Below are 20,193 nucleotides of genomic sequence, written 5' to 3' on the forward strand. Positions count from 1 at the left end.
AGGTTTTTGGCTGTTTTACCCTTGGTGGCGCTATATCAATATTTGTCGCCCGAAAGCACTGTGGTTGCGCTATTTGACTTGAGTCGCACTCGACCAAAGGTAGCGCTCCTATATTAGCGATCCTTGGTTGTCCTGTGGTTGTTATCTTGGTGGCGCTATATCAGTATTTGTCGCCCCGAAATAAATTGAATCTTGATAGGTGTAGTATTTGGACTTCATGCCAATAGAAGTAGTAGTTAATCCTTCTACAGAAGAATAAAAGAAGTAGGTAATCCTTCTATAGAAGAAGTAGGTAATCCTTCTAAAGAAGAAGTAGTTAAGCCTTTCCAAAGAAGAAGAAGGTAACCACGCCATTGAAGAGAGAAGAAGAAGTTAATCTTTCCAAAGAAGAAGGTAACCATTCCATAGTAGAAAGAAGAAGAACCTAACCTCTTTCTTAGAAGAATAAGATATTTTTGTATGGAGAATTTAAGCATATAATATTTGTAATTGTAAAAGGTTTTAGAATATATATATTCACATTCTTATGTTCATTGGCATATATCTCTGCTTTCTGATTTACATTCCAAAGAAAATAACCCATAACCCTCGAGAATAGCCGTGGTATACAGTGTGCACCCAAAAGGGAGGTGACATAAGTGGCGCTCCTAACGTGCAGTACACGATAGGCGTAACATGAAGTGACACTCACAACGTGGGGCTTTTACATGAATACACGTAGCAGAGCTCAAGGTTAGCTATGATTTAAGCTGACTTTGGTCTCCTGTGTTGTATCCTTAGATCCAATTTGTTCAACTAATAACGACTGTCTATTTCAGTAATTGTTCATAGGCAGTCCGAAAATAATAGTTTGATAGTAAACAATTATGTGTATGTAGATTCTTCTTGCGCGTATTTTTATAACAACTAATTTGAAACTTGCAATATTCGAGCATGTTTGCTTTTATTTAAGTTTAGTGTAGGTGCAGTTCATTAAAAGCAAATTTCGTGATTTACAAAAACATTAAATGTTTGAAAAAAAATTCGATTTCACTTACAGGGAAAAATCAGTTTTTACTTGTTTTGCATGAGGGATGGTGGATTTCTCGAGTTATTTTCTTAGGAAAGTTTTAATTTCAATATAGTGAATGAACTGTTTACAGCACTAGTGTTCATCTGGAGGCAAATAAATTAGAGATTTGCAGCTTAAATAGTGTAATTAAAAAGAAATGAATAAAGAAAGCTATTTTTTATGCTATATTTTATACTCTGGTATTACTTTTTCAAATATATTTCGGGAGGGGGTTTACCCCAAAACTCCCATCTCGGCTCGCCTTTTTATGTAATTGAACAGTTGTAATATTGTCACTGTTTTATATTTATAAGTCTCTCCCCGATGCTGTAGTGGTAACGTCATGGCTTTGTAATCAAGAGGTCTCGGGTTCGATACTCGGTGGAGGCACATAGTGGGTAGGATCCCACTTTAAACTGTAGCTGCAGTCCCGATTAGCCTATCTGTGCACAAAATGAACTTAAAAGCTCAAAACTCACTTTCATATTTATGTACATTTCACAGTGACAGAAGTCGCCACTGAAAACCTGTACAGTCACAGGCAATAAAAATGGGACGCCTAGATCCTGAAACACTCGCTTGCCTGGATGGCTTTGTGTGTCTTGCCTAAGTCTTCGACGATTAGAGGAGTTTTAATAGCAAATTTTCAGTGTGGCAATTTCGACCAGCGCCTTAGAGTTACGCAACACACACAACGCCATGCAGGAAAGACAGTATTCCAGGATTTAGATGTCCCATCTTTATTGCCGGTGACTTTACAAGCCAGAAATGTGACAAAGTTGACAGAGAAGGTATGGAAACGTCCGTTGTTGTACAGAAGGATTTATTTCAAGTACGTGACGTGCGTGTGTGGCAACACTTGTGTACGTGAGGAAAGGGAAAGTACCGTACCACTGGCACACTGAAGGAGCCGGCCTTGACGTCATTCATTGGCGCTTGCAACAATCACATACTAGGATGCGTGGCTTGCATTTGCAAGACAGAAGTTGGTTAGATTGAAACCCAAAGTAGCTGCAATTGTTTACGTATAACGAATTTTAATCATGCTTGTCAAAAATGCGCCGCCGATAACTCATACTTGATTGCAACATTCGTTTGTTTACGACAGTTTTTATTTGATCAGTAGATGGCGTTGGATATTGGCATCCACAAGGAGGTCGAGGTAGGGGTCACCCTGTCTTACTGAATAATGAAATTATGAATATAAAGATTGTTATTGTTAGTTGTCTGTTGTAGTTCAATAATTCAATCAATCAACGATTAAAACATAACGATACCTGATACAGGGAAGGGGGGAACCGGGCAGGGTATGTTTATAAAATTATTTATAGTTATTCAACCTCGCGTACATAGGAATGGAGTTGAGAGAGTTTGAAACAGGGCAAGCACCTAGACTAAGTCGTTGCAAACTCCTACAAACGACTCTTGGTAGGAAATTGTATTAGCTATTCTTATCGAAATCTCGGTACTTTATCGGCCGAGAACGTGGCAACACTGCTTTCAACTGATGTTTCGGAACTTAATGGCAAGCAACAGACGCACCACTTCGACGAGATTAAATCCGAAGCGATGGAGAGAAAGCGGTGGAAGGGGTAGAGTGAGAGTCGAGTCGAAGTAAAGAGAATTGGAATAACAGAGTTACGTCGATATTGTGAACCGAAGGGTGGAAGAACAGGTCTACAAATTGCGTTTTTCAAATGTTTCAAGAAGGTAGAGGATAGGCAGGAGAGCGCTAACAGAAGTTGACGCTTCTTTAGTGAGCATATTTCGACGCGAGTTTATTCTGACGCGTCGCAAAGGTTGCCAGAACAAATCTTATGTTCATTAGCATCAGTGTTGTAGTCCCAATGTTTTCGGAGAGTATAGCCTACGCTAAGTCTCGTGGAACGTTTAAGTGGGACCATTTTCCCATTCAAATAGATGAATTGATTTCACAAAAAATAAATGCCATTCGTGTTAGAATACTGATGATTATTAGACACCGGATTTTTATGTAATATCAAAGTACAAATATGTACATAAATATGTAACAACAATTGATAAAATATGTACCTAAATATATATAGTATCAAATAATATGTAACATTAATAATAATCGAGTATGCAAGCAATTCCAATAATTCTGCTAGATATTTATTTTACTTGAACATATTCACCATAATTTTAATGACAAAGAAAAAGAAAAAGTAAAGTGTTCCCCTGTGCTTAGCACCAGGCCATGAAGGCGTATAGGGGGTCTGGGGGTAACGCCCCACACTTTCTTGATCCGGTCGTGAGTGGGGGTGATGTGATCAGCACCACGCCCCTGACCGCCTTTACCCCCCAGGGTTTCCCCCAGGTATCCATGTTATTCGACGCTGGGTGGGCGCCGGGGCCGTTTCGTACGTTAGAAAAGTTCCCGGATTTGAAACGGCCGGGGATCGAACCCGGGACCTTTAGCATGGTAGTCAGACGCGTTACCGACTGAGCCACCGCGGCGCATTAATTAAAATTTGTATCAAATTTATAAACTTAAAAAAACACAGCAACGTGTGCATATTTAAGAAACCAATTTTGTCAACTATTAATTGCTTTTCATATCACAAATTATCGTAGACTATGTAAATATGAAAGAGAGCTCTTTGTAACTTTCGAAACATTTTTTCGAAAAAGGAGAACAATCGGATGAAAATGTATAGCTACTTTTGTACGTTTTGTACAAAGGAACATATTGTGTAACTCGCTACGTCTTTCCTGTTCTCCGATGTCAAGTTTCAAGGAGCTTTGCCTTAACCTAGAGGCGAAATGAAAATGTATAACTAGAAAGAAGGGGGCGGGGGCCTCTAACATATTTCGATAAATAACAGTTCCCGTATTTTTTTTAGTCTTCAACCTTTCAACCTGTCTTTCGACTTGGCAGTCAATTTTAGGTGACCGTAAGCACTATGCATCTCATTGATTAGAAAATATGACATCACATGAGTTACAAATTTTTTTAATCATATTTCAGAGATCAAAAATTAGGGAAAAAGATCAATATTAGTAAAAAAAATACCGAAATATGTTGTTTTATGTAAAGTAAATTGGCAAGTGTGTAAAATATGTAATATCCTGGCATTTATGTAAAAATATGTCACATAAAACTTATGCAATATCATGTCAGTTATATAATTCGTTGACATTTTTCTATTCCAGGTATGTATCTAGTAATTTCATACAAATCCTTGCTCTAATGATTATACACCAATAATTGACATAAAAATGGCATATTACAATACAGAAGGTATTTTAAAATCAAAGTAAGTGAAGTGCTCCCATGTGCTTTACACCACGCCATGAAGGCGTATAAGGGTTGTTTAGTTAGAGCTCCACACTTTCTTGATCACGGCCGAGGATGGAGTGATGAGATCAGGAGCACGCCCCTGGACGCTTTTACCCACCTCCAGAGTTTCCTCCAGGTACCCACTTTATACGACGCTGGGTGGGTGCCGGAGCCGCTTGAACAGGTGCAAGAATCCCGATCGGACCCAGGTCTCTTGCATGTATAGTCAGACTCCCAAATGACTGAGCTACCGCGGCTCAATCATAAATAATTTAAAATCATAAATATAATAAAATGCGTATTCTAATGACTGTATTTAAATATATAGGCTACAGTAAGCATGTTGTTATATTTTTTATTGTTGACATTGCTTTTTGAATTTGTATACTGTTAATAACTTTAGCATTACTCCTAATTACACTAAAAATGAAAAACTAGAAAAACATATGAAAAAGTATCGCCGACTACTTCGTTTACAGAGCATAATAGGTAGTACCTAATACATTTGTCTGTGGTAGCATGAACGTCCGCAGGATTTTTTCCAGGGAGGGGCAAGGAAAATTTTTTTTCAGGGGGGCAAACAAGCCACATTTTCTCCAAAAATAGTGTTGTTCCCTAAAAAAAAAAACATTGCTTAAATGTTGAATTTATGATGTTCATGCAATAATTAACACATATTATTGTGGCTAAAATGAAATTATATGTGTGAAATACATAATTTTTGGTTGACTTTCATTTTCCAAGGGGGGGCGGTCGCCCCTCCCCCCTTTCCGTACGCCCATGTGTGGTAGTAGGCCTACTTTTCTCTTGGATTAGCGGAGGACGGGAAGAAACAGAAAAAAAAACTGTCGGAATATGTAGAGGTAGAAGAATTGATACTTGAGCAGAAATAGCCTAGCTACGAGGGCGTGCTGAAAAGTAATGCCTCCTTTTTTTTATTGGAAAATAGTTTAATTTATTTTAATAAAGCACTGAACCAACTGTTGGCTAATGTCCAGTCTCTTCTGGTTCATGTCGGGAGTGAGCTTCCGAGTCACCCACCGTGCACAAAGTTTTCGGTATCTGCGATTATCGCCTGTACTCGCTCCCGTGATATGCCACACTTGAATACAAGCTCTGCCTGGGTTATGCGACCGTTCTCTGTAATGACTTCATCGACATGATTTCGATGACCATCTGTTGCAGTATGTGGCCTTCCACTCCGTCCTTTGTCCCACACGTAGAGATTTCCACGGCTGGGGTTTATTCAGGAAAATTGTCCACAACCATGTTGATTCACTTTGTTTAGGTTCAAGAACTGAAAAAGAAAAACGTTTAGGAGGCAGTTTATTTATTTATTTGCCATCAACAGAGAAAAAAATATCGAATTAAGTGGCACTCTGCACCAGTATCAGTACAATTCCATTAAAATTAGAGAAACTTTAATGAAAGTACTGATGATCATTCTTACCTGGCAATATATATGCATGCCACTATACTAATGCTGATCCATTACAGGTTAACTGCTTTGTTGCCTTTCTTGTTTCATTTTTTTAAACCCCGCTTTACATAAAACAACGTGAGTGTGCATAGCGATGGACAGTTTACCTAATATCCCACTGTACTTGACGTAGCATTTGAAACACTACGTTTGCAAAATGAAAATAAAAATTGTCCAAATAACACGCTATACTATTACTGGTAACTTATCATAAGTAGTGGCAACACTGTTCGGAAGACGCAACAGCGCGCCTGCCTTCTGGTGAGCGGCGTGCAAATCAATGAGTTCCACAACCAGTAGCAATGTGGCGGGATAAGCGTGCGGAGCGGTCGTAGCTTTCGCCTCTAATTTGTCCAGTAAAATACGCAACGTTACTCTCTCCTCCCCCGTCGACGCTGTAGGACCTTGTCGCAAGAGGGCAGCAGTTTCGTTCTTCGAATGTTGCTTCACTAAGACAAAATCCCGAGCATTTCGCCGGGTTTATCCCATTACTAAATTACTTTCTCGCAAGAGTTGCTCCAACAAGTGGTTTTTTACTTGCGTTCCGAACGGGGCAATTTCGGTGTTTTTTTCCCTTGGTGCACGGTGGAGAATTTTTTTGTGTTCTGGCAGCACTGTGAAGTTCGAGAGACTTGTACTGAACTTCGAGTTGTGTTTAGCACAAAAGTTTCTGGGCTTGTTTTACAACATAGACATGTTGGCGTTAACGCGATGTTGCAAACACGTGTTCAAAAATCTGTTCTCGCTACGAAAATCGTAGCAATGAATTCGCGGTGCTGTGAAAATCGTGCAAAACAAGTTCGCAGGACTCCATGAACGAACTTTTTAGCCACAATGCGCGTCTTCCGTTTGAAAAGTTTGCATGGCATTCGTCATCGACTGACACAATAGCCCACTATAATCCTACCTCGAGTGTTGCACCTGGACTTGCAGTGATGCCGACCTGTTTTTTGCCGTTGCAGTCTCCCGAACCGGACCTGATAGCGGCCGCCAGTCCGGATGGGTCGGAGGTGAAGGGCATCGGCAGGAGCGAGAGCCAGGGGCAGGACCTGCTCGACGACGGAGGGACCTGCGGGTGGTGGCTCCTGAGGCCCAAGTTCCTCCAAAGGTTCCGGACGCCGAAATGGGCCCTCTTTTGGCTGTGTTGGGCTGCGGCGATGCAAGGTAAGTCAAGTTTACCACAGTCTGCATGTATCATTTTCAATGTATTAATTTGTTCTCGTTATGACGACAAACATTGATTGGGTTTATTTTAATAATTACTTACCATTTCCGCCACTTCTGGCTAATCGCGAAGATGAGGATGAGGGATGATATTATGAATGGACGCTTACAAAGAACACCCAGGCCAATGCCGGGATTCGAACCCGGGACCCCTGGAGTCGTAGCGCGCTGTGATAACCACTGCGCAACAGAGGCTGGCACCGACAAACATTGGTGCCCGCAGGAAGGGTCAAGGGGTGTCATTTGACCCCCATTGAAATACGGAAAAAATGCCTGCATTTTCATCCGCCCTCCCTTTTATTTGTAAATCAATAGTCTATTTCTTTCGTTTCGTTCTTCTTATCTTAGTTTCAGTACATTTGCGCTTACATTTTCTCTTGATCATTTATTTTATTGTTTCTCCTACCATTTTTGTCCATTTCTTCCTTATTCTTTCTCTCTACCGATCTTCTGCTATTCCTCTTCCTTCTCACTCTCTTTATCTCTCTATCTCTAGCTGCCTGTCTTCTTATTCCTCTCTCTCTCTCTCTCTCTCTCTCTCCTTTCTTTCTTTCTTTCTGTCTCCCTCTTCCTCGCCCCCACCTCTTTTCTTTCTCTCTCACTCGCTAGCTTCTCTATTTATTTTTCTCTGACACATCTTTATTTCTCCCTTGTCTACGCACTCCTTGTTTTTAAGTTCACCCCACCCCCCTTCATCACCCACAATTATCATGCCGAAAGTAATAGAGGAAGGAGTTTATTTAAACAAAACTGAAAGCTACATTTTTGGAGTTACGTTCCTCTGGTTCGTAATATGACAAAGAAAGCAAGCACATGATACAATACTACGCATTGTAATAAAGTGATCTGCCTTTAATTTTGGGTGGCGATAAACATGTCCAAAGCGTAATATGGTGTAAGTTCAGTCCCAATTAGCTATCACAGTTCTTCCTGTTTTGTGCTTATACTGTACTCTTTCAGATTATTACATTACTGTCTCGCATTGTTTATCAGTGACGTGCACTGAGGAGTAGCTAGTCTAGCAGAGATAGATCAATCAATCTCAAATCTCTAATTATTTTCAAATCACAATATTTATTGTTTTGTTGAAGCCACAGTTCATATGCAACACTTTTTTTTCACGCGCTTCTCGTCCCTCGGTGCGTTCAGCGGCCTAGCTCGCTCTTTCTCCGCCTCACAGTTCCAGGTAGAAACGGGTTTTCGAAGGGAAAGGGAAGATTTCTGCCTCTACCTCCCTTGCCCCCTCTCACCGCTCCACTGGTTGAAAGCCCGTGCTTTCAGGTGTCTCACTCTATCTCCTATAGGACAGATAGGGGATTGGATTCCCTTCGCTTCCTTTGTAAATCCTGTAAAGAACTAAGGGGAAATTTTTCTGCAGTATTTCTGTCCTCTGTATTTACACTACTTTTTACACGTTGTACAATATGTATGTATAATATGAGATGTACTTTTATCATTTATGCAATTGGAACGTCTTATGTGCAGACAAAATTTTATGCTTTTTTAAAAAATATGGAATATATAATGATTAAATAACAAATATTTGCTCACGCTCTCTCTCGCTCTCGTTTTAGTAGTGTTTTATTTAAATATACTAATCTCTTGGCCTCAAATAAAAAATTGGATAAGCTAAACAATCATAAATACGGATGTACTTATTTGGGCAAGAGAACGCGCGTTCTAATTCTTGTTGTTGGTTTGGTTTATTTTACTTTGCTTTTCTGCCACATTTGGTTACCCATCGCTTTTTCTAGTTGTTTAGATTTAATCGGAATAAGTAGCTAAGAGCTTGGAAAATCATGAGGGACAATCATAAAGAGAGAATTCTAGGCTCCTGATTTCACAGTGCCCTGCAGATGCACTGGGAGGAAATTATCTTCATCGCTTTAACTAATTTCTGCCATGACGATGAACGTTGATTAAATTAAACGGGTGAAGAGTGGTTGCAAATAAACACTCATGCAAAGGCCAGGGCTCGAGCCCGGATCCTTCAGCAACGAGATCGTGAGATGGGAAAATTATGGAAATCAAGCAATCCAAAATTTTTGAAAAAACGTTAATCATATATAAAGATGGTATTTCAAAAATTCAATTGAAAATTAATACTCAGGAGAAATGCAGTTTGCTTTACCGATACCCACGCATTCGAATGTTTAGCGTCTTCTTCACATGTTTGTTGTCGGCCGACCTCATTGGTCCCGGATCTGTACCCGATGGAGGCATATAGTGGTTCGGATCCCACATTAAACTATAGGTCTAGTCCCGATTATCCTTTCTGTGTATAAAGTGGACTTAAAACGTCAAATCAACCAACAGTGGGGGAGTGATTACCACAGCGCGCTACAACACCAGGAGTTCCGGGTTCGAACCCCTACCTGGACATGGGTGTTCTTTGTGTTTGTCCCTTCATTAATTTTGTCGTATCATCTTCGCGATTAACCAAATGTATAAAAAAGCAAATCAAATAAAATCATTGATTGATTGATTGTTTGATTTGGTTTATTTTACTTCGCTTTCCGCCATATTTGGATAATCGCGAAGACGATATGATAAAATTGATGAAGGGCAAGGGACACACAAAGATCACCCATTGCCAAGCCGAGATTCAAACCCGGCATCTCTGGCTCAGTAGTCAAATCAAATCATTTTTTATTTTCGAAAGTGGGTGGAAGTTATGTGTACAATTTTTTGTAGTCATTCTTAACATTGCAATTTTTCCTGTATTTGACGTTCTTCTTTTAGGAATACTGGGCCCTAAAAAAGGGGGGATTATGACCCGTTGAGCACGCCACTCATTGCTACCTGAAGTGTCGACGTCACCGCACGTCACTGTTGTTTATACACTATCATTACATATTAGATAAGTATTAACAGTACATTTTTGCACGTGGAGGTCAGATGTATACGTGGAGATCCGTGACTAAGAACAGCGTAAAGTCCTCTACATATGATTTCAGTTATAACTTTTACGACAAGATATGTCAGATGGTTAGTTATATTTATATTTCATATATCCCGTTCTTTTTCATTCTCTAGCCCTTTTCGAGTACAGAGTTCGAATACTTGGTAAGACGCACACGTTTCTGTTGATGCTTACTTCTTCCCACATATTTTCAGTTCTCATCCATTGACGTCATCATTGCCGTTAACAGAAGACTGTGGATGAAACCGACAAAACAAAAAGTGCATAAAAAACGCACATGTTATAGTGAAGGTGAAGAGGCTTTCACCTCAGGTCAAAAGGCTCGTAGTACAAAGCACCTCGTATGAATCCCTGGGAGATGAAGGATAAGATGAGCTCCCCATGGAAACAGAGGGAGAGGGTTGAAAGCGAGTGCCATAAAACAGGGAAGATCTTGTAACAAGGATGGGGGGAGTTTGTGTCAACGCTTCTGCACCGCCATTCGTTGGGACTTTCCGGAGTTTCTCTGTTTGCTGTCCTTTCCTCGCTCTACAACACACGTGTTCGTCTCTCACTATCAAGGAGTGTATCTGGAAATATATTTAGGTAACAGTTAGGTAGATTTGAACTCAGCGAGGGAGTTTGCTTAAAACAGCACGATTCTTTTGAATTTCCACGGTAGAGCACCAAAATAAACGCCTCCGTGTCGCACCATCGCACATGCATTTGTAATAAATGTACGTAGCTATTTAATTTCATCTCAATTTTTATAAACCACCCCCTGTCCCTACATTAAACAGAAAAACCTGGCTTTAGCGAGAAAATGTTCTGGTCCCTTCGTAATCCGTTTAATGCAGGTTTCACTGTAATATGTCTGCTTAATGAAATTATGAAAGGTGCACGCAAGTATCCACTCCTCGAAGCTCGAACCCAGAACTTCCTACAAAGAGGGATGTAAGACATGCATATTTGTCGCCAGGGGTCACTGGTTCGAATCCTAGCTTGGGAATGGGTGTTATTTGTGAGTGTCCCTTAATCAATTTCATCTATCATCACTCATCCTCATCTTCGCGATTAGCCAAAAGTGGTAGAAAACCGAAGTAGACCAAATCAATCAATCATGTATTAATATATTTGTTCGGGACCCCCCATCGTTTCACTAATTCTTATCTACTCATACTCATCGTCGCGATTAACGCACAGACAGAAATACGAAGTTAAATAATCAAATTCAATAAACGTGGTAGATAAACTTAAAATATATTTTAAAAAAATCATTTATTACTCATTGCATTATAGAAGTTCTATTATTCCTCCCTCCCCCAAGAAATTCCTATGACGCAGAACGCATTATGAAACTTCTTTCTTGACACCCCTGTAAATTTCCTACCCCTTACCGTTAAAGGTGACACAGCTTCAAATATATTATTATTAACTATTGTTATTTTTTACGAGAGTTTCTCAAGTGTAAATCCATCATTACCTAGCTAATGTCATCCAGACTTCATTTTGTGTTTTTTATCTAGCCCCATTGCAGAAAACATGGTCGTCTAGACTTTTGGCTCTAAAATATTTGAGATGTTCTCTCTAATGGAATTAACAGAGCCGTTGAATACGGCATCGTTCAATGGCGAATAATTTTACGTCGGCATTCATTGAATCATATTTGTGAGTGTCTTGGCGATATTTCGCCCGATCGGAAATACCAAATAATATTCCAACGTCATCTGGTTTACAACACGAGGGCGGGCTCTCGCGGTTTTCGGAGATTCGGGTTTGCCGAAGAACAAGAGGACTACGGTTGCGATTTCAATGTTTGAATTGTAAATATACGACCTGTCCTGAATTGCTGTAAAGCCGAATTCCATTCCAGATCGAAATTCAAGTGCTCGGCTATAGAGATAAGGTTTATCTAGGCTCTTCTCGGAGGTCAACGAAGTAAGTAAAAAGTTCCGGAAATCTAATTTAATTTGAAATATAAATTTCCTTCCGACCTCCTCCTCCTTGGAAAATAATTTTCAAGGAAACTTCTAAAGTTTCTGCGCGCGACGCTTTTTTTTTTCCGGCAGAGAACCATCTCTCACTTTTTCAGAAAGACTATCTTAAAACATGTCTGACAACTCATTCGACTGAATGAACCAACTCAATCAATTACGGTTTTGGTCTTTTGTTATGGAGAGATGTCTGTCTACTCATGTTTCAACCCACACGTAAGATACAAATATATTGTAATAAATCAGCTGTCGATATGTTAATTTCGTATTAGTGCCAATGGAACATAGTACATTAAGTGATAAGGTGTCTAACAAGTAGACACATGGTAATAATTAACAATGCAGAATATTTACTGGAAAATATACTTTTGATTAATACAAATTGCGGTTATGCATGGTTGTGTATTACGGCATAGCGATATGAACATAGTATAAAATTTCGAAACGTAAGGGGATCTTAATTTTCCCTATAAATCAGGGTAGATGATTACAAAACAATTTTTGCACTCGGCACAATAACTTCTGTTGACGCAAACCAGAAATAACCGGAAATATCAAAAAATTGACTATTTCAAGGGTTTTGTGTCATGCACACATGGCTTTCGGTGCCCTAGGGTCAACAATGAATAAGGGAAGCCATATGGTACCGTTCATCCAAAGAAGTGAAGCAGTAGAGCCAAACTCCGCCAAAAAAAGAGAGAAATATGATATTTCTAGTGTTGTGGGTTGCCTGACTTCCATCATTTCGCTGCTTCTCCTCCAGACGCCTCTCGCACACAGACAAAGGACCAGTGACACGCACGGAGGACGTCGATATCCCCAACCAAGAAGTGATAGAGCAGCTGCAGGCTGAACTTCGCCCATGAATAAAGTATTTCTAATTCTAATTTTGACGATACTCTGGACCAGTGGCATGCCCATGGTTTTTGAAAGGTGGAGTATGATGTTAAGTATACTTTTTTAGTAGTTGGCCCTCATTTTCCTTTTTTTCATGCCTTTGTCGTTCTTTTTTATTTTTTAGGAAAATTGGGCCAAAGGGGATTGTCCCCACCAACCGCCTTGAGCACGCCACTGCTCTGGGCAGTGTATGTATCTCCAATATATTTGCTTTCGTAAAATTTCCCAGGAGGATTATGTGCATCTCCGGTTCCTATGGGTGTTCGATCAACCTCGAAACTGAGTCAGCACGAAAGGAATGTTTGTGAAATGGATTAAGCACGAAAGGAATAACTGTGAAATGGTTTAACTGGCCAAGAAATAGCTGTGAATTGGAATAAGCGTTAAAGGAATAACTGTGAAACGAACAAAGTGCGAAAGGAATAACTACGAAATTGTTTAAGCGCGAAAGGAATAACTTGTGAATTGGAAAAAGCGCCAAAGGAATAACTGTGAAACGAACCAAGTGCGAAAGGAATAACTACGAAATTGCCTAAGCGCGAGAGGAATAACTTGTGAATTGGAAAAGGCACTAGAGGAATAACTGTGAAACGAACCAAGTGCGAAAGGAATAACTACGAAATTGCCTAAGCGCGAGAGGAATAACTTGTGAATTGGAATAAGCGCCAAAGGAATAACTGTGAAACGAACTAAGTGCGAACGGAAAAACTCTGTAATGGACTAAGCACAAAAGGAATAACTGTAAATTTGCAATAATCTCGAAAGGAATAACTTGTGAATTGGATTAAGGGCGAAAGGAATAACTGTAAAACAGTTTACGTTCAAACGAAATTAACAAAGCGCAAAGACACAACTGCGTTCGGGATTAAAATTTCGATTCCGTGCTTAATTCTCTTCACGGAGGTTCTATGCAGCGACTCATTCCTGTGACCTCTTTTATCGGTTCCCTTATCTCTTCCCACTTGAGCACCGAATGCTTCATTCCCCACACGCACTCGCCTAGTGTTTTGCCGCACGCCTGGATAACAAAATTGTCTAAATTGCCTTCGGTTCAGCCCCTGCGATACGGAGCCCAAAGGTCTTCTTTTCTTAGCCGCCACACCTCGTTGCCATGGATATAGCACGGATCTCTTTATTCGCACCAAGTCCCCTGGAAACCGACTGATGCAGTGCGTGGTCGTCTTTTGAACAAACCGCCCACGGCCATGACGGACGGAGGCGTAAAGAGCTCGCTTCACAGAGCGATTCTGCTACGTAGATCTTTCCCTCCGGGGGTTTGAGCTTGATTGTAATCTCATTGTTTGAGGAACAAGGAAAGAGAAGCTAGCTACCTCTGAAAGTAACACGATCATTGTTTAACACTATCTCTGGAGCAAACGATCGAAAACAAGTAGTGATTCGAGAAGGCTGATTGGGACTGGACCTATAGTTTAAAGTGGGATACGAACCACTTGTGCCTCCACCGGGTATCGAACCAGGTACCCCTTGTTTACAAAGGCGACGACGCTACCACTGCGCCATCGGAGGCCCCACGCCTCTACCAATGAACGCTTGTGAGGTGAAGGGAATGCATGAATAGGGAAATGCGGATGCAGCTACCAGCAACGCGTGCTGCTTCCTTCAGCCCACTCGCTCTATCCCCTTCTGTACTGTTATGCGCGGCTTTGCTCCGCAGATTCCCGTAACAGAATATATTAGGCGCATCCAGAAAGTAAGTTTCCCACTCGCCCACAGGTGGCAGGCCATGCGCATTGAAACCGATTTTGCGCATGCGTGAGAGGCACCTGCCGTGGCTAGTGAATGTCCTAGAAGACTCCTCCCGAAAGTCCTCTGTAGCGTCGCAGCAGCGATGACACATGGCGGCTCTTATTCAATCTCCCGCCGCGTGTGAGGTTCGTTCGGTGATCAAGTTCTTGAACGCACAAAACATGCAGCCGATCGAAATTCATCGTCAGCTGTGCCAGGTGTATGGGTCAGACGTCATGACCAAGCAGATGGTGCGTCGTTGGTGCAGGACATTTACTTAAGGCCGGCAAATTGTGCATTAGGACGAGCGGAGTGGGCGGCCATCGGCCGTTATGGAAGAGCTTGTGGAGCAGGTGCAGCAGCGCATATAGGAGGATCGTCGCATCACTATCACGGATCTCGGCAGCCATTTCCCCCAGATTTCTCGGTCGTTGTTGCACGACATTGTTACGAAACGCCTCTTGTTCCGGAAATTGTGTGCCCGGTGGGTGCCGAAACAACTGACGCCCGAACACAAAGGCAAACGCTTGGGAACGGCGCTGACATTTCTGCAGCGTTACCATGATGATGACGATTTTCTCAACGGGATCATCACAGAGGATGAAACGTGGGTTGCATTCAGCACCCCAGAAAGCAAGCAGCAGTCCATGCATTGGCGTCACAGTGGATCTCCATGCAGGACGAAGTTCAAACAGGCTGTGTCGGCGCGAAAAGTGATGTGCACGGTGTTCTGGGACAGATAAGGCATTCTGCCCAGAGGTGAGACTGTGAACGCTAAGCGTTACTGTGAAACACCGGGGACATTGCGACGCGGTAAGCTCAGTGTCGGGGTGATCTTGCTGCACGACAATGCGAAGCCGCATATGGCTAGGCGCACTGCAGGCCTTTTGGACAGATTCGGTTGGGAGGTGTTCGATCATCCATCGTACAGCCCGGATCTCGCTCCCAGTGATTACCACCTGTTTTTGCACCCGAAAAAGTTCCTGTCCGGTCAACATTTTCACAGCGACGAAGAGGTTCAGGCGGCTGTCACCCAGGCGGCGGACTTCTACGACGCAGGTATACAGAAGTTCGTCTCACGCTATGACAAGTACCTGAACTCCGGCGGGAAATATGTTGACAAGTAACTGGACAAGTACTGCATCTGTGTCAATAAATCATTGAATGAAATAAAGTTTCCTTTTTGTGCAGGACCACAGGGAAACTTACTTTCTGGATGCGTCTAATAGTTGTTGCTTTCGAAGAATTGTCTAACTTTTTACTATAGTCTGTTACAGTAATATGTGGAGCAAGGCCGCATATAATGGTAGACAAGGGCAGAAAGCGAGTGGGCAGAGTAAAGCAGTGCGCGCTGCTGGAAATGGCTGGTAGCTGCAGCCGTGGTTTCTCCTACTTGCACTCACTTCCTCTATGAAACGTTCATTGGTCGAGCTCTCTCGAAACACTACTTGCGCAGAGACCTGTTTTCGTTCGCTCGCTCCAGAGATTCCCTTGACAGAGTGTAGCTACCTCTGCCAGTAACTCTTGATATCATTGTTTCAGTTGTTGCTTTCGAGGAATTGTCTAGCTTTTAACCAAGCTGGGTTTTTCATAATTACACTACACTAGCGGGTCTCAAACTTTTATTCTCATTGTACCCTTTAGCGTAACTAAAGGTCTAATGTACCCCCACCGTAGGTTTTATGATTATTATTTCTTTTTTTGACTTCTTGATTGGTGGAGCGTTTTTGATATGTTGGAGGCGGATATCTGCAACAGAGCAAGATGGCATTTGGGCTGTATGTGGAAACATGGTAGACAAATAAACAGAATCCTAAGTTTATTATTTTTTCTCTTGTAGTCAACGATTATTACAAGCATAAAAACACAGTTTTTCGTTGTGAACACACACTCCCTTCATCAGACATTTATTTTAGTTTGACTAAAGATACTGTTATAACAATGGTTAAGATTTTTTAAATAAAAAAGAGAATCCGTTATACAATGGATGTTGTCAAAGTTGCATTGTTGTAATATAGCAACATATGGCACGAACACGATTTGGACATTATAAATCTAAACGCAAGAACAGGTTTGTCAGCTCACATCATCGAAGAGAAACATTTGATTAAAAACAGAAGGGTTATAAAAAGAGTAACGGGAAACATAGATATGAATATCTGGGAAGCTTCGTTCATTGCAGAAGAACACTGGAATAAATTAAGTAATGAAAATGTTAACATAGACCCACTATGGAGTTTTCTTTTTCATAAGTGGAGTAAGCCACCATCTTTAAAATTTAATGTAACAGACAACATCAAGAAAAACTCTGTGAAAGCAATGATGACTTTGAATTGCCTGATGATATTTGGGATTCATAATAGCTATTTTTTTAAATAAAAATAATGTGATCAAATTTTTTTATCTGTAATAAAAATAAAACCGACTGCTTGTTTTTTCACAGTTATGTTGCTATATTACAACAATGTAACATCGACAACGTCCATTGTATAACGGATTCTCTTCATTATTTAAAAAAAATCTTAACCATTGTTATAACAGTATCTTTAGTCAAACTAAGAATAAATGTCTGATGAAGGGAGCGTGTGTTCTCCTGAAATGTCACAACGAAAAACAGTGCCATTATGCTTGTAATAACCGTAGACTACAAGAGAAATAATTCTAGAATGCAAGCAATACGTACATACAAGAAAAACTGTTTATTATTTTATTGGGTATTCCTACGTTTGCAATCTTTACGATTAGTTACTAAAATATGAAACACATGTATGCTAAGAAGTATATAAAATAATTTAATTTTCATATATTTTTTCTAAAGTTATTGAAAAAAAGGAAAACAAAAATAAGTTTGTAAAAAACTGTCAAGCACAATTTTGGAGTTTTTATTGTAAATCCTCAGTTTCTAGTGAGAATGATGTGCCTGCATAGCCTGACAGTTTCCTGATGTCTGGTTGTGCTCTTGGAACTTTCAAGTGGAGATTCGGCTATAAATTTAGTCTCTTATAGACTTCGAACGAGTATTTTATTTCAAAACATGTGAAACAAAGGTAAAAGTGTCGGTGACAAAATCAGCTTTTTTGAGTGTTAAAGCTATGAAGTCTGGAACAATTCTATGAAGTCTGCTCTACACACCTGCAGCAAAAATGTCGTTTGGGTATTCTCAACATTTCTCTTCCGACCTGATCGCGTACCCCCATCAAGTCGTTCATGTACCCCTGGGGGCACGCGTACCACAGTTTGAACACCACTGCACTACACTACGTCATCCCATGGCGTGGATTGTGAAAATTGTCTACTCTAATACCTTGCATTGTAATCTAAATTTGTTCCCTGATATGAAGGTCGTTGCCGTGTAATCAAGGGGTTCCGGGTTCGATACCCGGTGGAGGTACATAGTAGTTCGAATCCAACTTTAAACTGTATGTCCAGTCCCGATTAGCTTTCCTGTACGTAAAGTGGACTTAACAACTAAATCAATCAATCAGTACACTACAGTATGCAACTCGAGAAAAATCCAGGTTGTATGGGGTGACCCCGACTGTGAAGAGTCAAAATGCCAAGCTCACTTCCACGTAGTATATATAATCGGAACTTTTTTTCTGAAAGCTAACGGGGCTATGGCGGCTGTACCTGCAGCCAGGAAAATCCTTTGGAGGATCTGTGTCGTACATATGTGCTTGTCCCTTCATCCATCTAATCACCATCCATCCCCATCGTCGCGATCTTCTAAAAAGTAAGGTGTTTTTCTAAAGTACATATTTATTTGCGAATTTTGCACCTTTTAGTGCATATTTGCATGCAATTTAAGTACATGACTATCCGCCCCCTAGTCATGGTTATTGCAGTAAGATTTCCTTTCTCTGTCGTCTTATTTGTTCCTTTTCCGTCTATCTTCTACATTGTGTGCCTGTCTTCTCCTCTCTCTCTCTCTCTTTCTATGTTTGTCACTCTCTCACTTTCTATCCCACCGATGGAGCGCGTTAAGTCTCACCTCGATTTTGCAGAGATCTGTCTCGTACTCTTCCTAGATTCGAAGTTTCTGATCTCGTTCTCTTCTCGGATTTTAAGGGACCGATACGGTGTCTTCTCCTATAACATCTACAATTCGGATTTTCTGAATGGTTTGCATCCGTTAACAGGATGTCTCATGGAAGTCAAGGAAAAGTAAAGAATTCAACAAGTTGGTCAATAAGTCAAGAAATTATACTTGTGGTCAAAAGGTTTTGCTATCACTGTGATTAATTGATTGATTTACTTTATTTTAGTTTGGTTTTCTGTCCTATCTAGCTAATCGCAGAGATGAAGATGAATGGTGATAACAGGCTGTCCCAGAAGTCCTGCACCATACAAGGGCTAAAATGAAACACACAATATCAGAAACAAAGACAGACTTTATTCAGCAAAGTACAGGCCTCCATATTCAATTACCTTCATCTTTCTTCGTTTTTGGAGGAGAATTGTAACAGGAGACGAGAAGTGGGTGATCATGCGGGTTTTGTAGCAATGTCTGGCAAATTGCAACTCTGCGCTGGGCCTGCACCTCTGTCAGCTCGTGCGGACTTTGTCGGGGCCGTTTAATGATGTAATCCATGTCATGCAAGCGACGGTTTACTGTCGATTTGGATGTCCCAACCACTCTTGCTAACACACGTGTTTCTATTGTGGTGTAGCATTCACAGCATCCTGCAGAGACTCGTTAATGTCCATCGGAGGTCGTCCCGTGCGGGGCTTGTCCGCGAGGCGTAGATCACCCGAAGCGAATTTTTTGAACCAACGGGAATCTGTCGGTCGATTCACCACTTCTTCATTCTCCACACGACAAATTGCCTCCGCTGTCGCTTTTGCTGTTAGTAGTTTTTTCCATAAGAAACCTAGCACTGCACGAAGTGCAATTTGGTCCTCACTCATCGTGCACATTTTAACTTCACTCTCTACACATGCAGTTAGTGCCATCACTTGATCCCACAAACCTGTCCTCTATGCCTGCCAACAGCCTTTCACCGGTGGCGCCACCTACCCTCGCAAACTTCACCTCTTGGAGCTCAGTGTGCTGATGGTGCAGGACTTCTGGGACAGCCTGGTAAGATGAGGTGAACGAAGTGACAATCATAAACATATACAGGGTGTCATTTTAATGGCGCCCACGGACCACGGAAACGTATAGAGGACATCAAAACAAACAACTTTTCTCAGTAACATTTTTCTCGTTGGTGCGTCGTTTCGGCGCTACAGTCGTTCATAAAAGCCCGTTTTGCCGCCTGAATGCTGGCAACCACACACAATATTTTATTGCATTTGTAACGTCATATCCCGTCGTGAAGCGATGCGTTCCAAGTTTACCAGGAACACGCATATTCTATGAAAAATGACATGGCTACAATCAGCCACATTATGTACCGTAAAACAAAACGAGAAAACAAGTTCTGTAACCTAACAGGAGGAAAACAAACGATACGAAAAATTGTAGAAAGAAAATAGAATTCAAGTGGAAGTGACCATATCGAATTTTGTCTCAGCTTACATGTCAAATATTTGGAAATCTAGTTACCAAGTTGGCATCTACAATTTAGTCTATCCACTTCGTTCTTATGATACTAG

The 20,193-nt window shown here is 41.0% G+C and overlaps 1 protein-coding gene across 2 annotated transcripts in view; it reads left to right on the forward strand.

Annotated features, from left to right (window-relative positions):
* The window catches only part of Oatp26F (Organic anion transporting polypeptide 26F), a 288,753-nt gene that overhangs the window by 115,304 nt on the left and 153,256 nt on the right, over positions 1-20,193 (forward strand). For both annotated transcript variants that reach the window (XM_083126966.1, XM_083126965.1), the window contains exon 3: positions 6,795-6,996. In XM_083126966.1, coding sequence (XP_082983092.1) covers positions 6,795-6,996 — 202 coding nt within the window. The remainder of the gene's footprint in view (positions 1-6,794; positions 6,997-20,193) is intronic.

Source organism: Lepisma saccharinum, chromosome 8, assembly GCF_977018435.1.
Source record: "Lepisma saccharinum chromosome 8, izLepSacc3.1, whole genome shotgun sequence".
In the NCBI taxonomy this organism is placed as follows: domain Eukaryota; kingdom Metazoa; phylum Arthropoda; class Insecta; order Zygentoma; family Lepismatidae; genus Lepisma; species Lepisma saccharinum.